This window comes from Eptesicus fuscus, chromosome 15 (genome assembly GCF_027574615.1).
Source record: "Eptesicus fuscus isolate TK198812 chromosome 15, DD_ASM_mEF_20220401, whole genome shotgun sequence".
Taxonomy (NCBI): domain Eukaryota; kingdom Metazoa; phylum Chordata; class Mammalia; order Chiroptera; family Vespertilionidae; genus Eptesicus; species Eptesicus fuscus.
Window position 1 is genome coordinate 79,326,390 of NC_072487.1, and position 18,741 is coordinate 79,345,130.

An 18,741-nucleotide genomic window follows, 5' to 3' on the forward strand; every position below is an offset into this window, starting at 1 on the left:
GCCTTCTCTGTGCGGCCGCCGCCGGCCAGGGCACCCTCCCTTCCTGGCCCTGGGCGGGCGCCGTGCCCACTTTGGGGTGGAGGAGAGAGAGGGAGACAGAGTGAGCCCTCTGTCCGCAGCCGGGACAGGGGGGCCCGAGGGTCCCCAGGGAGCGTCAAATTAAAGTGCAAATTTGGGTGGGGGAGCAAATCGAGGAAACTCCGGCGGGGAGAGGGGGGAGTCAGCCTCACCCACCACCACCTGCAGGGCCCTGAGCCCACCGGAGGGTGCTGAGGGCACGGCCTCCTCACTCCCAGGAGGACCCAAGTCTGGTCCCTCATGGGCTGGGCGGGGGGTGGGTGGGCGAGGCCAGGTGGCTGGTCTGAAGCCCCCAGAGACGCAGTCCCTTCAGGCGCAGGACCCGGGCAGGGACAGCGGTGGAGGGACTGAGCTCAGCTCCAGGTGGCTGCCCACCTAGGGTCCCGCCCCCCAGGTCCCCACCCCTTCCGGAAGCTGTCAGATCTATCTGGAGGCCAGGCACACCTGTGGCGGCGCAGGGAGGGCTTGGCTCTGTGGGTCCTGAGTCACACACGGGTGGAGGGCCGGGGGGCAGAGCCGGGTCGGGGGCACCTGGCAACGCTGCCGGGACTCAGGACTGCGAGTGCGGCAGGAGCCCTGTTCCTTCCCCCAAAACCAGCAGCTGAACTGCAGAGGGAACATCGCAGCCACAGCACCCCGGCCCGTGGGCCCCTCCTCGCCGCCCCTCCCCGTGCCGTCTGAGCCTCTGCACCTGCTGCCACCTGCCCGGCTCGGCCCGTGCTCACTGCCCACCCCCGCAGCCTCAGCGTGGGGCACCCCCCACCCCCGGTCAGAGCACAGCACGGGGGCCCCACTCTGGCCCAGCTGGCTCCTGCCTCACCAAGCAGGCCCCCCACCTGCAGGCTGGCCCCCGAGTGGCCTCCCCCTCAGCACACACTCTGGCTGCCCGTCCGGGGGCCACCTGCCCCCCGACAGGTGAGTAAACCCTCACCTGTGTACAGAGGACCCGCCCCCAAGCCACAGTGGACGGGGGCAGGGACACCCCGTCCTGCCTCGCTGTTCGCTCTTTTGGGTCTGAAAGGTTCCAAGTCGTGCATGGAAGAGCTGAATCCAGACCCAAACACACACACACAGAATCCTAACTAGGCCGAGCGCCGGGCACCTGGGTGGCGGCCCCGCCCCACAGGCCAGCGGGCAGCCTGGCCGGAGGCGGGGGGGCGGGGGGGCCAGGTGCGAGGGGGGGGGGCCGTGGGGGCGGAGCCCAGGTCCAGCCAGGAGCCCTTTCTCCTCTCCCTGGGACAGCAAGGCCCATCACGGCTCCGTCCCCTCCCACACGCACACGGACCAGGCCGGCCTGACCCCGTTGCAGGAAGAAGGAGACACCAGGGGTTCAGCCACAGAGGGGCGGGCGGGGTCCCTGGCTTCGTCCTGGCAGAGGGGCAGGAAGGGGTGGGGCTCGGGCAGGGCCGGGCCCGGGGCCCAGGGCCGGCCCGTTCCGTCCGAGAAGGGGGTGGAGCTACACGTGGAGACCGACCTCGAGTACCAAGGGGCCGGGCCGTTCGGGCGGCAGCCAGGCCTCCTTGTTTAGTGTCCCGAATGCACTGTCTCCTTCATGAACCTTAAATACAAGCAGAATAAAATCACATTGTTTTCAGGCAACAGCCGTTCAGTAGGTGAGTGGCTTGATCACATTTGTTTCTATTAGTAACGCATGCAAGCAGCTAGTCCCGTCCCCGGCGCCGGCCCGCTACAGAGTCCCCGCGTAGGCGCCGTCCGGCCTCCGGGCCGCGGGCGTCGGGGGCCGGGAGCCGGGGCCGCCCTGCTCGAAGGGCTGCGGGGGGCTCTGGCCGTCGGGGGGCAGCGGCTCGGGCGCGGCCACCTCCTGGATGACGGAGCCGGCCCCCTCGGCCTCCTCTCCGGCCTCGAAGGGGGGGTTGGCGGGGGCGCCCAGGTCGACGACATTCACGGCGTCAGTTCTCAGGGCCACGATGGCGGCCGCGTCGCCCCGCCGCTCGGCGTACAGCCGCTGCTCGAACACCTGCGCCGCGGCGGCGGCCGCGGCGGCCGGGAACTCGGGGTCCAGGGCCACGCCGGCGGCCGAGGAGCCCATGACCGTGCGGTACATCTCCACGCCCTCGGGGAGCATGGACTTGATCTTGGGCAGCCAGCGCTTCCGGACACGGCGGGCGTTGGTGCACATGTCTGCCGCGATCACGTTCATCTCGCTCTCCTTGAAGCTGGGCGCGAAGTTCTGGCAGTACACTGGAGGGACGGGGGGACGGCGTGAGGGGCTGCCCTCACTGGGGGGGACGGCGTGAGGGGCTGCCCTCACTGGGGGGGATGGGGGGGGGGCGGGAGGGGCTGCCCTCACTGGAGGGACGGGGGGACGGCGTGAGGGGCTGCCCTCACTGGGGGGGCTGGGGGGGGCGGGAGGGGCTGCCCTCACTGGAGGGACGGGGGACGGTGTGAGGGGCTGCCCTCACTGGAGGGACGGGGGGACGGCGTGAGGGGCTGCCCTCACTGGAGGGATGGGGGGACGGCGTGAGGGGCTGCCCTCACTGGAGGGACGGGGGGGGGGACGGGCGGAGGGGCTGCCCTCACTGGAGGAGTGGGGGGGGCTGCCCTCACTGGAGGGACGGGGGACGGCGTGAGGGGCTGCCCTCACTGGAGGGACGGGGGACGGGTGGGGGGGGGCTGCCCTCACTGGAGGGGGGGACGGCGTGAGGGGCTGCCCTCACTGGGGGGGACGGCGTGAGGGGCTGCCCTCACTGGAGGGATGGGGGGGGGCTGCCCTCACTGGAGGGATGGGTGGGTGGGGACGGCGTGAGGGGCTGCCCTCACTGGGGGGGGGGGGGGACGGCGTGAGGGGCTGCCCTCACTGGGGGGGATGGCGTGAGGGGCTGCCCTCACTGGGGGGGACGGCGTGAGGGGCTGCCCTCACTGGAGGGACGGGGGGACGGCGTGAGGGGCTGCCCTCACTGGAGGGACGGGGGACGGCGTGAGGGGCTGCTGCTCTCGGACTCCAGCCGCCCCTCTGCCCGCCGGCCGCACCCACACTGTGCCGACTGCACAGGCCCCTTTTTGCTCTAAAACAACAGATGTTGTTTAAGCAGAAGCTGTGGCGTCTGCACCCCTGGCCACAGGAGGACGCACGCTGGCCGTGGCCCGCCCGGCACCGCGGGCTTCTCCCCAGACGGGGGGCGGGGCGGCGGCGTCTGCCACGCGGTGCCCGGCCTCACCCCTCGCACCCAGGAGTGGGAGGCAGAGCCGCCGAGCAGATGGCAGAGGCTCAAAATAACCGCCGTGTCAGTAAAGCGTTTTGTTCAAAACGGAAAACCAGATCCATTTCACGTGTTGAACCGTCCCACAGGCTGCACTCCTCACACCTGGGGACCTGGCTCCCGGGCCCCCGAGAGCCATCCTTCCTCCTCCCCCGGCCCCAGCCGACCCGGGGCGGCCACCCCTCCGCCGCGTCCCCCAGGCCCCGGCTTACGTTTCACAGCGTTGAGGACCCGGCTGTCCAGCGGCTTGCGGCTGGGGTCGCTGGTGGACGAGCGGATGCCGGTGCCACAGCTGTTGGCCAGCGTGTTCCTGGGAGGGAGGGAGGCGGAGGCAGTGCGGCCGGGACACAGCATGGCCGCCCGCCCGCCCGCTGCACGGCTCGGGACGCCTGGCCTCCCCAGGGACCGCGCTCACCCCCGGGGGTGGGTACAGTGGGGGGGGGGGGAGCCCCAGGCCCGGCGGGACGGGAGGAAGGAAAGGCCTCGGGGAGGGCTGCTCTGTGCACCCCTGCGTGGAGGCAGCGGCTCCTCGCTTGGGGAGGGTCCCCAGGCCCGGACCTGACCCTCCCCCACGTGCTGGGTGCCCGGGGTGAGGTCAGGAAGGGGGGGCTGGGTGCCCGGGGTGAGGTCAGGAAGGGGGGGCGGGGGGGCCTCCGGGGGGGGGGGGCCTACCTGTCGAAGAAGGTGGCGAGCAGCCTGCGCAGCAGCACCTTGTGCTTCACGCCCGCGCACAGGTGGCAGTTCATGAGCTGGCCCCGCGTGATGCAGACGCCCGAGCCTGCGCCAGACACACAGTGAGCCGCCGCCCGCCCGGGCACAGGGGGGTGGGGTGGCAGGATGGGGGCAGCGGGGCCTCCTGAGCTCTGTGAGCAGCACCTGCCCAGGCCCGGGGCCTGTCACCTGGGAGGCGGCCTCGGGACTCCCTCCAGGGCTGTCCCTGAGCTTCCCGCCCAGCCTCCCTCGAGGAACTCCCCGGCTGGGCCCCGAGATGCAGACACCGCGGTGGGTGAGGGCGGAGGCCCGGGCAGGGCTGCATGTCACCAGCGAGGGCGCCATGCCGTCAGCATCGTCTCCCCCGACAGCCTAAGAGCAAATCCCACTGAAAAGATAAACGCCGCCCGGCCGGCCTGGCTCAGGGGGTGAGCCTCGACCTAGGAACCAGGAGGTTCCGGGTTCGATTCCGGTCAGGGCACAGGCCCGGGTTGTAGGCTCGATCCCCAATGGGGGGCGTGCAGGAGGCAGCTGATCCATGATTCTCATCATGGATGTTTCTCTCTCTCCCTCTCCCTTCCTCTCAGAAATCAATTTAAAAAAAAAGAAAAGATAAATATTCTGACAAAGACATGGCCCTGATGCGCTTCTGACCCGCTCAGAACGCCCGGCCCTCACCCTGCAGACACGGCAAGGGGCACCATGGGGGTCAGGGGGCACCATGGGGGTCAGGGGGCACTATGGGGGTCGGGGGGGCACCATGGGGGTCGGGGACACTCGGGCTCAGGGTCTGGGTGGGGGATTCCAAACTGCGTTCGACTTGGTTCTATCTTCGACCTAAATTGCGACACAGTCGTGGTGGCCGCCCCGCCATCAGAAGCCGGCCCAGCCCAGGGGATGCGATTGAAATGCTGGATTAACGCCCCTGACTAACCCCCTGATGGCACATTCTGAGAGGAAATGACAGGGACAGAAGATGCTCTGTCTTTCCTTCTGGCGGACGGCGATGAGGACATTGCTCATGGCTCTGAAGGGAAAATCATCGCGGGCTCGGCTCCCAGGGCCAGGGGCGCCTCACCTGCCACCAGCTCCAGCTTCTCGCCCGGGTCGCCCTCCGAGTAGAGCTTGGGGTGGCAGCGGTACCCGATCTGGCTGATGAGGCTGGCGGGCAGGGCCACCAGGTCACGGCGGATGAGAACACAGGAGCGGCTCTCCAGCGGCACTGGCTCCGGCTTCTCTGGCACTGAGGGCACAGAACCCGCGGTCAGGGGTCCCCAGGAGCCGCCTGGGCAGGGACGGAGGGCGGGAGCCACTGCCCTGCCCGCCCAGCCTGGCGGAGCTGCTGTGCCCGACTCTGCACCCTCCCTGCCCGCCCAGGCCTGGGGGATCCCTGCCGTCTGCAGGGGGGACCAGAATGAGCAAGTGGGCAGAGGAAGCAGGGGAGGCATGCCCGCCCGGTGGTGTGTGCCCAGAATAAGTCGCCGAGGCCCTGGGGGCTCCTGGGAGCATCGACCTCAGGCAAGGCCCATCCCTACCTGGCCAGAGGCTCCATCGTGTCTGCTAAGCACTTGCCGCCATAAGACAGGCGGAAGCTGGGAATGTTCCTGACAAACCCCCCGGGGGAGGGAGTGGGGGTGCAGTCAGGGATCCCTGAGCGAGCAGGCCCGCAGCTACATGGGGGGATGGGGGCCGGGTGGGGGCTCAAGGAGGCAGGTCTAACAGGGCACTTGCTGGGCACCCACCACGCCCACTGCTGCCCCAGGGCCAGGAGACGAGGGGGGAGGGCCAGGCAGGGTGGTGCCAACACAGGATACAGAGGGCCCAGCCCCACCAGGTCCGAAGCCGCCCCGAATCCCCACCAGGGGCCCCAGGCCACTGCCCCCCGTGCCCTTGGCTCGGACCCTTTGCAGGGAGGTACCGGCCAGTCTGTGACTTCAGTCCAGCTGCGGCCCAATCCCAGGAGGAGAGAGGGGGTCCCCCGGCCCCCCAGTTAGCAGGCCTCTGCCCGCACAGATGAGGGCGGAGTCGGTGGGCATTCCCCAGGAGGCATGTTGGGGGGGACACAGCGGGTTGGGGGGGATCAGCCGAGAGCAATAGAGAATCTTCCAAACCCGGAACCCCCCGGCACTTGGGGTGCAGGAACCCCCGCGCCATTTTACAACAATTCCCCCCCCCCCCCCCCCGCCGCCGTGGGGATGGCGCAGCAGACAGGCAGCCTGGCGCCCACGGCGTTTACAGAGCCCTGGGCCGCCCCGTCCTGGCTTTCTCTAAACAGCACGCCGCGTGCCCTGCGGGCCCCCCAGCCCAGCCCCCAAGAGCCAGAGACGTCAGATCCAGCACAGGCGAGTGCTCGCTATTCCTGCTGGGCCCGTGCCAGTGCCACGCCAGCTAAAAATACCAGCCCCAGGGGCGCACCTGCAGAGGTGCCCCGATTCCTCCCCGTTACACGGGGTTCTGGAAACCGGGGAGCTGTGCCAGGTGTGAGGGGCGGCCGTGTCCCTGTGGCCTCTGGGTGGGTCACTCAGCCTGGTGGCGAGGGGGCCGCCCCTGGTGGGCGGGGGCGTGGCCGCTGCAGAGACTCCGCCCAGGACACCGAGGTCCCCGAGCAGGGACCCAGGGGCCTCCTGCCACCCCAGGACCGGCTCCTGAGTGGGGCTGCGGCCTTCACCACCCACGGCCCCACTTCAACCGGCAGCCACGGGGCCTCCGGGCGGGGGCTCCGAACAGCGGGCACAGGACAGGGGGCGGGGGCTCCGAACAGCGGGCACAGGACACGGCGGGGGCTCCGAACAGCGGGCACAGGACACGGGGCGGGGGCTCCGAACAGCGGGCACAGGACACGGCGGGGGCTCCGAACAGCGGGCACAAGATAGGGGGCTCCGAACAGCGGGCACAGGACACGGCGGGGGCTCCGAACAGCGGGCACAGGACACGGCGGGGGCTCCGAACAGCGGGCACAGGACAGGGCGGGGGCTCCGAACAGCGGGCACAGGACGGGGGGCGGGGGCTCCGAACAGCGGGCACAGGACGGGGCGGGGGCTCCGAACAGCGGGCACAGGATGGGGCGGGGGCTCCGAACAGCGGGCACAGGACATGGCGGGGGCACCTGAGAGGAATGAGCTGTCGTCGGAGGGGAGTGGTGGGAGGGGTCCCGGCGGGAACAGCGCCGCCTCACGAGCGGCGGGCAGTCACACGGCCAAAGAAAACGCAGGTGTGGTCACGGGCACATGGTGGCCTCCAGGGGGTCCAGAGGGTCCCCGTGTGCCGTGGGCCCTGCCGCTCCGGCCTCGGTGACCCCGTGACCTGCTGCGTCCGGCCAGTGAGAAGGACGGGCGGACAGTCCTGTGCGGGTCCCACTCAGCCCAGGCCCTGGCGGACCCAGACCCACAGACACAGGAAGTCGTGGAGGGAGGGGGGCGGGAGGGGGAGGGGGCGAGAGTGTTCAATGGGGCAGAGTTTGTTTGGGACGATGAGAAGGTCCTGGAGATGGTGGTGGCCGCCGCCCAACAGCTTGAACGTACCCAACGCCGCTGAGCCGTGTGCTCAGAAAGGAGGATGGCCCGGCCGGCCTGGCTCCGCGGTGGAGCATTGAACTATGAACCAGGAGGTCACAGGTCAATTCCCAGTTAGGGCACAAGCCCGGGTCTTCAGGCTCCATCCCCAGTGTGGGGCGTGCAGGGGGCAGCCAGCCAATCAGTGATTCTCATCACTGATGGTTCTCTCTCTCTCTCCCTCTCCCTTCTTCTCTCAAATTAATAAAAATCCATTTTTAAAAGATGAGTAGGGCGCCCTGGCCGGGTGGCTCAGTTGGTTGGAGCATCGTCCCGAACGTCAAAAGGTTGTGGGTTCACTTCCCAGTCAGGGCACATGCCTGGGTTGCAGGTTCGATCCCTGGTCGGGGGGAGTATAGGAGGCAATTGATGTTTCTCTCTCTCACATCAATGTTTCTCTCTCTCTCTCTCCCTAAAAAAAAATAAATCAATAAAAACATATTCTCAGGTAAGGATTTTAAAAAAAGGGTAAAATGGTCACTGTGATGTGTATTTTGCCACAAGAAAGGAAAAAACGCTCCAAGTCTCTGGGAACCACTGGTGAGACCTCGGGGCAGCCCCGCTTTGGGGGCCCCACCACAGGCGTGGAGCGGGCAGGGACAGGGAGGGGTGCCCCCTCCGCGGAGCAGATGCCTCCTGTTGGAATGGCAGAAGCGGGACGACGACCCCCTGGTCCTTCGTTACCTAGAAAAACACAACGGAAACCGGGCGGAGAGGAAGGAGCTGACGCACACCAGACGGAGGCAGCCGTGGCCCAGAAACAGGGCCGTGTCCACGAACACGCTCGGCGGGTCTGTGACAGAGCGCACACGCCACTCCACGGGGGGGGGGGGGGGGGCGCGCCTGGTCACCAGGCAACATACACAGAGACGCCCCGGTCTCAACCTCACACCTCGCACAGCGACAACAGAACGGGATCGCAGACCTGAACCTCAGACACAGAAGGACGAAACGTCCCGAAGAAAACAGGAGGCGTCTCTGACGTCTCGGGTTCGGCTAAAAGCGTGGCCATGGCTACAAGCGCCCCCCAGACAACAAGGACCTGACACACGGGGTCGATCCCGACGGACAACTCCTGTCTGGGACGGTGGGAACCCGCTGGGTGTGGCCGGAGGGAGGAAGGAAGGAACGGGAAGGTGGGAACAGCACCCAAACACCTGAGGACAAACACCCGCTCCCCGGCCCCGCCCCCCGAGGTGAGACAGACGGGGCCGCGGCGGGTGCCCAGGGCCCCCTGCTTGGGAGGTCCAGGCGCAGCTGCTGGGGACGACGCAGGGCGGGCAGCCATCAGACCCCCGCGCGTGCTGCAGCATCGGCGTGCCGCCGGGAGGTGGACACCCCCCCCCAAACATGGAGCTAAAGGACCTCGAAACCCAAGGAAAGAGCACATGGACCCCAAAGAAAGAAGCAAAGTGAACGTGGAAGCACATGTGAGAGAGAACGACAACCCGGAGGCTGGTCTCGGACAGGATGGTGGGGGCCCCTAGCAAGTCTCCATGAAGAAAAGGGGGAGACGCACACCCCACCATTATGGCACCACCGGGTCTGCGGCCAGGCCAGCGGGTTCACCGTCAAGGCCACGGGCAGGCGCTCCGGCCACATCGGCTTCTGCTGCACACACGTCCTTGTTTGCTTTTATTTATTTTTATTTTTTATTGATTTTTTTACAGAGAGGAAGAGAGGGGACAGAGAGTTAGAAACATCGATGAGAGAGAAACATCAATCAGCTGCCTCCTACATACCCGCTACTGGGGATGTGCCCGCAACCAAGGTACATGCCCTTGACCAGAATCGAACCTGGGACCTTTCAGTTCGCAGGCCCACGCTCTATCCACTGAGCCACACCGGTTTCGGCTGCTTTTATTTTTAAAAAAAATATATATTTTTATTGATTTCAGAGAGGAAGGGAGAGGAGAGAGAGAGAGAGAGAGAGAGAGAGAGAGAGAGAGAGAGAGAGAAACACCAAAGATGAGAGAGAGAATCATGGATCGGCTGCCTCCTGCACGCCCCCACTGGGGATCAAGCCCGCAACCCGGGCCTGTGCCCTGGCCAGGAATCGAACCCTGAGCCCCTGGTTCCTAGGTCGACGCTCAGCCCCTGAGCCACGCCGGCCGGGCTGAACTCGTGATCATGAAACGTGCAAATGCTCAGCTCTGAGCACTGACCAGGGCACCCCAGCAGCAGTGAGCAAACCCCGCACGGAATCCTGACTCCAAGCCCCGCCCCCACCCCCCACCCCGAGCTGGGGGCGGGAGGTCGGCACCGGGACTGCTTTGTGGAATTTGAGACACTTTAGAACAGAAACCTCTATTAACACCAAGTACATAACAGAGATAAATGAAGGAGTAAAAAAAGAAGTAGGGGCCCTGGCCGGTGTGCTCAGTGGATAGAGCGTCGGCCTGTAGGCCAAAGGGTCCCGGGTTCGATTCTGCTCAAAGGCACGTGCCTCGGCTGCAGGCTCCTCCCAGGCCTGGGCCGTGGTCGGGGCACGTGCAGGAGGCGACCCATCGATGTGTGTCTCTCACGTGGATGTTTCTCTCCGTCTCTCCCTCTCTCTTCCACTCTAACAATCAATGGAAAAAAACCCTTGGGTGAGGATTAACAAAAAAAAATATTTTTTTTTAAAGAAATGGGGGGAAGAGGGACGTGCCGCTCCACAGACGGCCAGCTGATAAAGGCCGAAGGGCCGGTCGACGGCCACTGACGGCCACTGGTGCAGGCTGGGCGGCTCAGCTCTTCTCGCAAAGCAATGGCAGTAACTCTACCCGGCGGAGGTCACCGCACGCACGGAATGATCAAAGCAGCATCGCCCACACGGAGCCAGGCGGGTATCGGGTGCCTCCCCACACGGCACACGGAGACAGACCCAGCGTAGGATCCCGGCCGAAAGGCGCAACCCGCGTCCAATCACGAGACGGAGCTGGGCAGGCTCGCACAGAGGGACGCTCTCCAGAATAGCTGGACCGCGTTGGCCGGGAGGACCGTGTCACGCAGGACGGAGGGTGGGAAGTGATCCCAGGATAACGCGACCGAAGACGACAGCCCGGGGTGCGATGTCTGATTCCGAAGTCAGTGCTGGGTCCGAGGGTCACACTGCTGTGGGGCCGCAGGGAGACAGCCGAGGGTTTAAACCTGGGCTGTGCGTCACCAGCAACACCGCAGAGACAGAAGGTCCTGGGTGTGTTACGTAAATATGTCTGTATTGATTTTAGAGAGAGTGGAAGGGCGAGGGGGGGAGAGGGGGGGGATTTGAGAGAGAAACATCGATCAGCTGAGGAGGAAAGCTGGTCAGAAACAGATCGAGACACGACAAAGAGAATTTTAAAAAGTGTAAACATGGGAACTCAAGGGGAGAAATGAAAAGAACAGATAAGCCAAAACCGGTGTGGCTCAGTGGATAGAGCGTCGGTCTGCGGACTGAAGGGTCCCAGGTTCGATTCCGGTCAAGGGCATGTACCTTGGTTGCGGGCACATCCCCAGTAGCGGGGTGTGCAGGAGGCAGCTGGTCGATGTTTCTCTCTCATCGATGTTTCTAGCTCTCTATCCCTCTCCCTTCCTCTCTGTAAAAATCAATAAAATGTATTTAAAAAAAAAAAAAAAAAGAACAGATAAGAACAAAATGTAATGGCAGAGAAGACCGGTGAACAAGAAAAAAGTCCCAGAACCGTTCCATCTGAAGCCGGGACGGGAACGAGGCTGCACGTGCGGAAGTGCCGGCCTCGGCGGCCAGGGCGCAAACACCGTGTCCAAAAGGCTAAGCCGTGGTCGGCAAACCGCGGCTCGCGAGCCACGTGCGGCTCTCTGGCCCCTTGAGTGTGGCTCTTCCACAAAACACCACGGCCTGGGCGAGTCTATGTTGAAGAAGTGGCGTTAGAAGAAGTTTAAGTTTAAAAAATTTGGCTCTCAAAGGAAATCTCAACCGTTGTGCTGTTGGTATTTGGCTCTGTGGACCAATGAGTTTGCCGACCACTGGGCTACGCAAACCCCGAGCAGAAGGCACACACGTGAAACGACACAGAGTCACGTCACCACCAGGGTAGCAGCTGCTTGAAAAGAAAGACACACCTGGGAACAGCGACGGGGACGCCAAGGCCGCTGAGAGACGCACGCCGCCAGGAGACGAGAGAGAAGGACGGTCCCCCCAGAATTCCATTTCCAGCAAACACAGCCTTCGAAGGCGAGGGCGTCGAGCCGCATGATGCAAATGAATCAACGTTATATTAATGTTATGCTCCCACCAGGCAGATTATGTTAAAAGGCGGTACCATGACATTTTAACACTCTTCCCAGAATTCACCACGAGCCCATCACTAGGATGGTTAGACACGTGAAATGCTCTGAGCAGAAGGAGGGTGCTACCAGATGGAAACGCCGATCGACACAAAATATGTGGAACAGGGCGAGCATGTGGGCAAACAGAAAAGGCTTTTAAAAACATTCTTTAAACGTCTTCAACAGAAGATGGGACATCCACATGAACGCAACGGCACCTGGCCGGCCGGTGTAGCTCAGTGGTTGAGCATTGACCTATGAACCAGGAGGTCGCCAGCTCATTCCCAGTCAGGGCACATGCCTGCGTTCCAGGCTCCATCCCCGGTGAGGGGCGTGCAGGAGGCAGCCGGTCCATATTCTCTCTCACCAATGTTTCTATCTCTCTCTCTCCCTTTCCCTTCCTCCCTAAAAAAGAAAAAAAAAAAATTCAATGAAAAAAAAAACAAACAGAACCTTGGCCCATACTTTACACCTTATACAAAAATTAACTCAGCATGAATCATAGATTAAATGTAACCGAAGCCATAAAATATCTAGAAGCGAACACAGGAAAAAAATTCTGCCATCTTATTTAAAGACCTAAAGTCAACACCAACGCATGGTTTATAAGATAAACAGCTGATCGTTTAACTTCATCAAAATAAAAAACAAAACAAAACTATGAAAGACACTATTAAGAGAATAGAAAGACAACCGTGGTCTGGAAGAATGTTTACAAGTCACATAGCCAACCTAGGCCTTTGGTCTGTAATATGTAAAGAGCGCACAACACTCAACAACCCCAGTACTTAACCCAACAGGAAAGGGGACTCGCTGAGGCAGGCCCTTGACCAGGAAAGGGAGACAACAGGCGTTCATCGTCCGACAAGACAGAAAGACAAAAGCACCACAAACTACCACCCCACGCCGACGCCGGCTTCAGGATCACAAGACAAAACCAAGTGTCGGCAGGAGCATGGCAACGGGCGCGCTCAGGCGTGGCTGGTTCGTATACAGCTGAGCACCCGCTCCCCGAGGACCCGCAGTCTCGCTCCTCGGCTAATTGATGCAGGAACAGGAACTCTGACGCGTGTGCAACCCCTGGGCACAGGGGCCTGCAGCCGCTTTATTCACAACTACGAAAAGCTCGGCCGCCTAAATGCCCTTTAACGGGCGAATAAACCAACGGCGGTACGGCCAAACAGCGGAGCGCGACGCGGCAGCCACCGGGAATAAACTGCGAACTCACACAACACCGATGGGTCTCGAGCGCTTTCTGGCTCAAAGGGACGCTTTCTGTTCGGCTCCATTTCAGGGACAGAAACCAGATCCGCGGAGGCCGGGCGTCAGCAGGAGGCGGAAGAAGAGGCGGCCGAGGGCCCCGTGAGGGGCCTCCGGCCGGCGACACTGTTTTGTGTCTGGAGTGCGGAGGTGATCACGTGACGACGGGCAAGTTTAGACTCAGAGGACCGTCCGTGTTTAAATTTTAAAAGGGACTAAAATGGTGAGAAGATAACTGGCTGTTTCAAGTAAAAACAACAACACGACAAGGCTCGTCGCACACGAGGAAGCAAAATGCATGACAGCGGCACCAGGGCCGGGGCAGGGGCGGGTGGGGGCACGGCGAGGGGCTACGGTTTTGTTGTTAATTTTGGGACGTTTTTGTTTGTTTTTAAAGATTTTTTTAAATTGACCTTTAGAGACTAGGGAGAGGGAGGAAGAGAGAAACACTGATGTGAAAGGGAAACATCGGTCGGTTACCGGCTGTGACGGGACTGGGAAGTGCCGGGGTGAGCTGAGGAGGCCGGCGTACACCGGCACCGAAGCCAACCGGGGGGGGGGGGGGGGCTGGAGGAACGCTAGGAGAACGTCACCCCAACACGCGCTGCTAAAGAGAAACCAGAGGCACAGAAGCCAGCAGCCACATCGCGGACGTGAGCCCAAGTCCATCGGAAACGGTCAGAGGCTCACGGCCGCTGGCGCGAGGGAAAGCCCGCCAGGCCGAGCACAACCGCGGACCTTCCGTGGGAAACCGAGCTGGGTCACAGGTGGGTTAGAGATGGAGACGCCCAGGCCACAGGCAGTAGGTGCACGGGAGCCGGGCCGGCTGCGTTCACACCGAAGTCGACCAGAAATGGAGAAATGGGTCAGTTCCACGAAAGACACCCCCCCACCCCCCCACCCCCGTGGCGGGAGCGAGATGGAAGAGAAGGCCACGGTCTGTATCTCCAGGTAAACAGTGTGTCATGAAGAACGCCCCACAACTGTCCGGCTGCTGTGCCTCCGAGGCTGAGCATTGACCCATGAACCAGGAGGTCACGGGTTCGGTTCCCGGTCAGGGCACATAGCAGACATGTGCGAGGCAGCTGATCGATGGTTCTCCCTCATTGATGTTTCTATCTCGTTATCCCTCTCCCTTCCTCTCTCTAAAATCAATAAAAATATATATTAAAAAAAAAATTTTTTAATTTCCCACAATTGTCCTGTCCAGTGTGGCTCAGTAGTAGTTCGATTCCCAGTCAGGGCACATGCCCGGGTTATGGGCTCCATCCCCAGTAGGGTGCGTGCAGGAGGCAGCTGATCAATGTTTCCCTTTCACATCAATGTTTCTCTCTCTCTCCCTCTCCCTTATTCTCTAAACACCAATTTTTAAAAAATCTTTAAAAACAAACGAACAAGCAAACAAAAACTTCCCAAAATTAACAGCCACAAAACCGTAGCCCTCAGAGGCCTCACTGATGAACCAATCCCACCAAACGCGTGAGGAAGAATGAACGCGTCTCAGAAAGGAGGCAGCAGGGAGCCACGGTGAGCCACGTTCTGGTGCCAGAACCAGGCCAGGACCATGTAAGAGAACTGCAGATAATTCCCTTCAGGAGACAGAGGCAAAATCCCCCAGGAAACGGTTCACGCGCTGAACCCAGCAGCACACGCACACGAAGACAGCGCTGTGATGCAGTGGCCCGGCGGGGTCTGCCCAGGAATGCAAGGATGGTTCACGGTTGAAAACTGGCTGATGCAGTACACCCGCTCAGCAGAAGCACGGCGGGAACCCACGTCATCATTTCCACCGGCGAACAGAAAGCCTCGTTCATGATTAAATGGAAGAGAGAACCGGGAGCTGGGAGTTAAACACTGTCACCTGCACACGATGGTCCCAGCGGCCCCACGCTGGGGGGCCCGGGGGGGGGGTGACAATAGCGCCCCCTGGAAGCTACCCACGTGTCTGCCGCCGGTGGCACATTCCCAGCACGGGGGAGCCTGAGCACCGAGCGCACCGGGGACCCACACTTAGACCCACAGGACGAATCTCAAGGTCCAGTAAAACGTGAGACCTGCTGTGTGCGCTCCCTCAGAGACTCTGGCACGGGAACCTGCGTGGCAGAGAGTGGGAGGGGAAAGGCGGGGGGGGGGCCGGGAAACTCTCGGGGGGAGTCCCGCGTCCCGTGTCTTGAGTGACTGGGATGCCGGATTGATTACAGCTCCCAGCAGCGTCACCGGCTCCCTGGGAATGGGCACGTTGCGCGGCATGCAAACACGTCCATAAACAAAAGGCAGAGAAAAGGCAGGGCTGACCCACGCGGCTCTGAGTCGGAGACGCACTCCGCTGGTGAGAGAAGCCAGACCTCGCTCACGGGACGTTCTAGAACGGCCAGAGGACCCCGCGTGAGGGAGAGCAGGCCCGCTGCCGGGTGGGGGGGGGGGGGGAGTGTCTCGGGGCCTCTCCCCGTGGCTCACACGGGTTCTTTGTTCACTGATCCACTGAAGAGTGTAAGTCACCCCTCGGCTCATCGGTTTGAGGACTCGCAGGGCGTCCAGGGGGCTGAGGGTTACACGTGCTGCTGCTCGGACGCTGAGGCCCCTGCGTCCTGGCAGCGGAGGCCGAGGCCCAGGCACCCGGAGGCCGCCCTGGAGGCTCTCAGGGACGAGCCCCCGCCCCCATGGCACCTGGGGTGCCCGCGCCCTCAGGGCAGCCTCCTGGGCGCTTGGTGGACGGACACAACGGGACCGGCACCGCCTTCACCCAGAGGCGCTGCCAGCGTGTTGTTTCAAAAGGAAAGTCACATCCCCCAGAGGCCCAAGGCCAGGCCACGGACACACACACGCTCCTGCCTCCTGCTGCCCACACGGGAGCACGGGGAGGGCCGGGAGCAGCCGTGCCCAGGTGTGTGTGCCGTGTCCGGCGGGACAGCAGGGCCCGGGCTCACGGGCCCCGAGGTTCCGGCACCACCGAGGCTCACGGGCCCGGTCCGGGGCTGGGCCTGAGCGGCTCGCGGGGGCCGGTGGAAAGAGCAGGAGCGTCCTGGCACACGCACAGCCCCGGGGGCCCCGGCGAGGGTTAACGTGGCAGCCGTGGTTTCGAACGAGGGAGGCGGGCCTGTTCTCAGACCTCCTCGGGGCAACATCTGCCTCTGGTTCCAGCATCTGCTGGGGCAGAGCTGGGCGGGGCCGCCTGCCGTCCGGGCGCCGCGGGAACGCTGGGCCAAGGCAGGTGGCCGGGCACCGGAGGGGGCCCTCTGCACAGGGAACAGGGCCGGGGACCCGGGTGGTGCCACACCACCCACCAGGTCCCTGTCGGTTCACCTCCCCACCTACCTCTCCCCCCGGGGCCCGGGGGCGGCTGGCCCTGCCTCGCCGCCACCCGACCACGACCAAACGCTCTTCCGGTCCTATTGCTGCCTGTCTCCCCAGGGTGAGGGCAGGGGCACCCCGTCTCAGTCACCACTGCTCGCAGCCCGTGAGCACAGACCTGCCCAGGGAGCCGGGAGCCCACAGGGGCAGACCCCTTCCCCGCACCCGGGTGCCCGCCCACCCGAAACCAACACGGACCCCAGGCCCCACTGCCTGGACCTGCAGGCACCCACCGCTCTCAAGCCCCGGGAGCCGGATGGAGCAGGGCTGGCCTGAGCCCCACGGGGCCGGCCCCCAGCTACGCCTGGCGAGGAGGGGGGCCTTGTGAGAGGGGGCGGGGAGTCCCACTCGGCCCCTCAACACCCCCAGTCAGGGCCCGTACTTCGATGGGGCCTGGCACACGGCGTCACTGGCATCACCGGGCACTGGGCATGCTGGGAGACACGGACGAAAACAGGCGACAGGCGGGAACAGGCCGGGGCTGCGGCTCCAATGGAATCGGCTCTCCGCATATTTAATCCCGATTTCCAAAACGAGGGGCTGGCCGAGGGGCACTGCCGCCTGTTCCCCGGGGGGCGGGGGGTGCCGGTGGGGTCACCCGTGTCCCCGCTTCCTGTGGCGGGTGCTGCTCACAGACCCCCCATCCCTCCCATCGGCAGAGGGGAGACTGAGCCAGAAAGGAGAAGGGGGTCCCAGTGTCCTGAGAACATTCCAGATTCGGCCAGCCTAAAGCGAGCCCAGCCGACCCTCGGGGGGCCCCCCCGGCTGGGACCCCATGCTGCTCGGCCTCAGAGGGGGCTGAGAGGGTGTCCCCGGACCTGGCCAGGCCAAGGCACGGAAGGAGCTGGGGTAGGGGGCCAGCACCCCAGGGGCAGCCGCTCGCCCGCTCACCCCCACGGCCCCCTCCCCCACTACCCTCTTCCCAGCATGCCCAGCGCCCAATGATGCCAGCGACGTCACTGCCAATAACCTAGATTTTAACCAAGAAATCACACCCCCTCCCTGCCCCACTTACGGCTCACGGAGGAGAGGGCCAGGCTGGAGCGTCCTGGGCCAGCGTCAGGCAGCACCAGTCCACCCTGCCCCTCGGGTCCCCCAGCTTCCCAACACCCGTCCTGCCTCCAACACCCAGGGAGAAGGGGCAGGGGGCGGGGGGCTCGGGGCTCCCTCCTGCCCCCACCCATGGGAGAGCCTCTGCAGGCCCACAGCTTGGGGTTGGCCCAGGCCCTGGCCTCCTGGGACCGGCACCCTGTCTGGGTCCTGAGTGGGGGCTGGTGAGAGGCTCAGGCACCTCCGGGCCATGAGACAGCTCGGCCTCCCCACCCCCACCCCGGCCGCTCCATGGCCACTTCCGTTGGCTCCTTGGAGACCCCGTGGACATGGGCGGCCACCCCTGACCAGGCTCATCCAGAGGGGCAGGTGGCCAGCGGCCAGCAATCCCCGCCCGGCGTTTCTCCTCCCCGACACGCCACATGGCTGCGGGGGTGCCGGGAGGGCGGTCCCCAGATGTGCACCATCACGGCCCCAGTGACAGAGCCTGCCCTGACCCCCTCCCCCCACTCAGCTGCAGCATGAAAACAGGGGAACTGAGGGGCGCGGGGTCTGCCCTGGGCCGTGCGGCCTGCCTCCCAGGGAGGGGAAGCCATGGCGGCTGCCCAGTCTGGGGCTCTAAGCGGCCCCTCCCGGCCTCCCTGGTGGCTGTCCGCACACACAGGCAGGTGCCTGGTGGTCCCTGCAAGGCCTGAGGCCCATGTGGCCTCAGGAAGGCCAGGCCACTGCCTGCAGGTTTCCTGGTCAGTACCCATGGGACTCGCGCAAATACGACCGCACGCATTTAAGGAAAGCAAAGACACCTCGAGAAACCGCCCCCCCACCCCCACCCGCCTGTGGGAGGGACCCAGCTGGCCAGCCTGGAGGCCGAGACCCGGCCATCCAGTTCTCGATGGCTCCTGGGGCCCAGCCGCCCCAGGGCCCAGCTCCGGCTGCCCTGCCCTCAGGACGGATGGAGGAGCCCCTCAGGGCACGAGGACACAGGGGACGGGGGAGGGGGGCACTGCCCTCGGGCCCAGTGCTGGGCGCTGCTTCCCGCTGGCGCATGTGTCCGGATCCAGTGCCCTGGACACGGGCCCGCATGCAAACCAGGGCAGGCAGCGGGCCCAGGCACTCCGCCAGATTTCGGGGAACACAGGAGACAGGGGGACACCCGATCTGGGGCCCCAACAGCGGGACCCTCTGCCCGACAAACCCTGAGCCCTCTCCAGGGACCGTGACGCAGTCTGCAGCGCAGGCGCCTGAAT

General features: G+C 64.1%; 1 protein-coding gene across 1 annotated transcript in view; it reads right to left on the reverse strand.

The window, feature by feature from the left end:
- Positions 1 to 1,642: 1,642 nt before the first annotated feature.
- Positions 1,643 to 18,741, reverse strand: part of NACC2 (NACC family member 2) — a 40,600-nt gene continuing 23,501 nt past the window's right edge. The window contains exons 3-6 of the mRNA XM_054727143.1: positions 5,089 to 5,253; positions 3,972 to 4,077; positions 3,512 to 3,609; positions 1,643 to 2,280 (exon numbers count right to left, since the gene is read on the reverse strand). Coding sequence (XP_054583118.1) covers positions 1,766 to 2,280; positions 3,512 to 3,609; positions 3,972 to 4,077; positions 5,089 to 5,253 — 884 coding nt within the window. The 3' untranslated portion in view covers positions 1,643 to 1,765. The remainder of the gene's footprint in view (positions 2,281 to 3,511; positions 3,610 to 3,971; positions 4,078 to 5,088; positions 5,254 to 18,741) is intronic.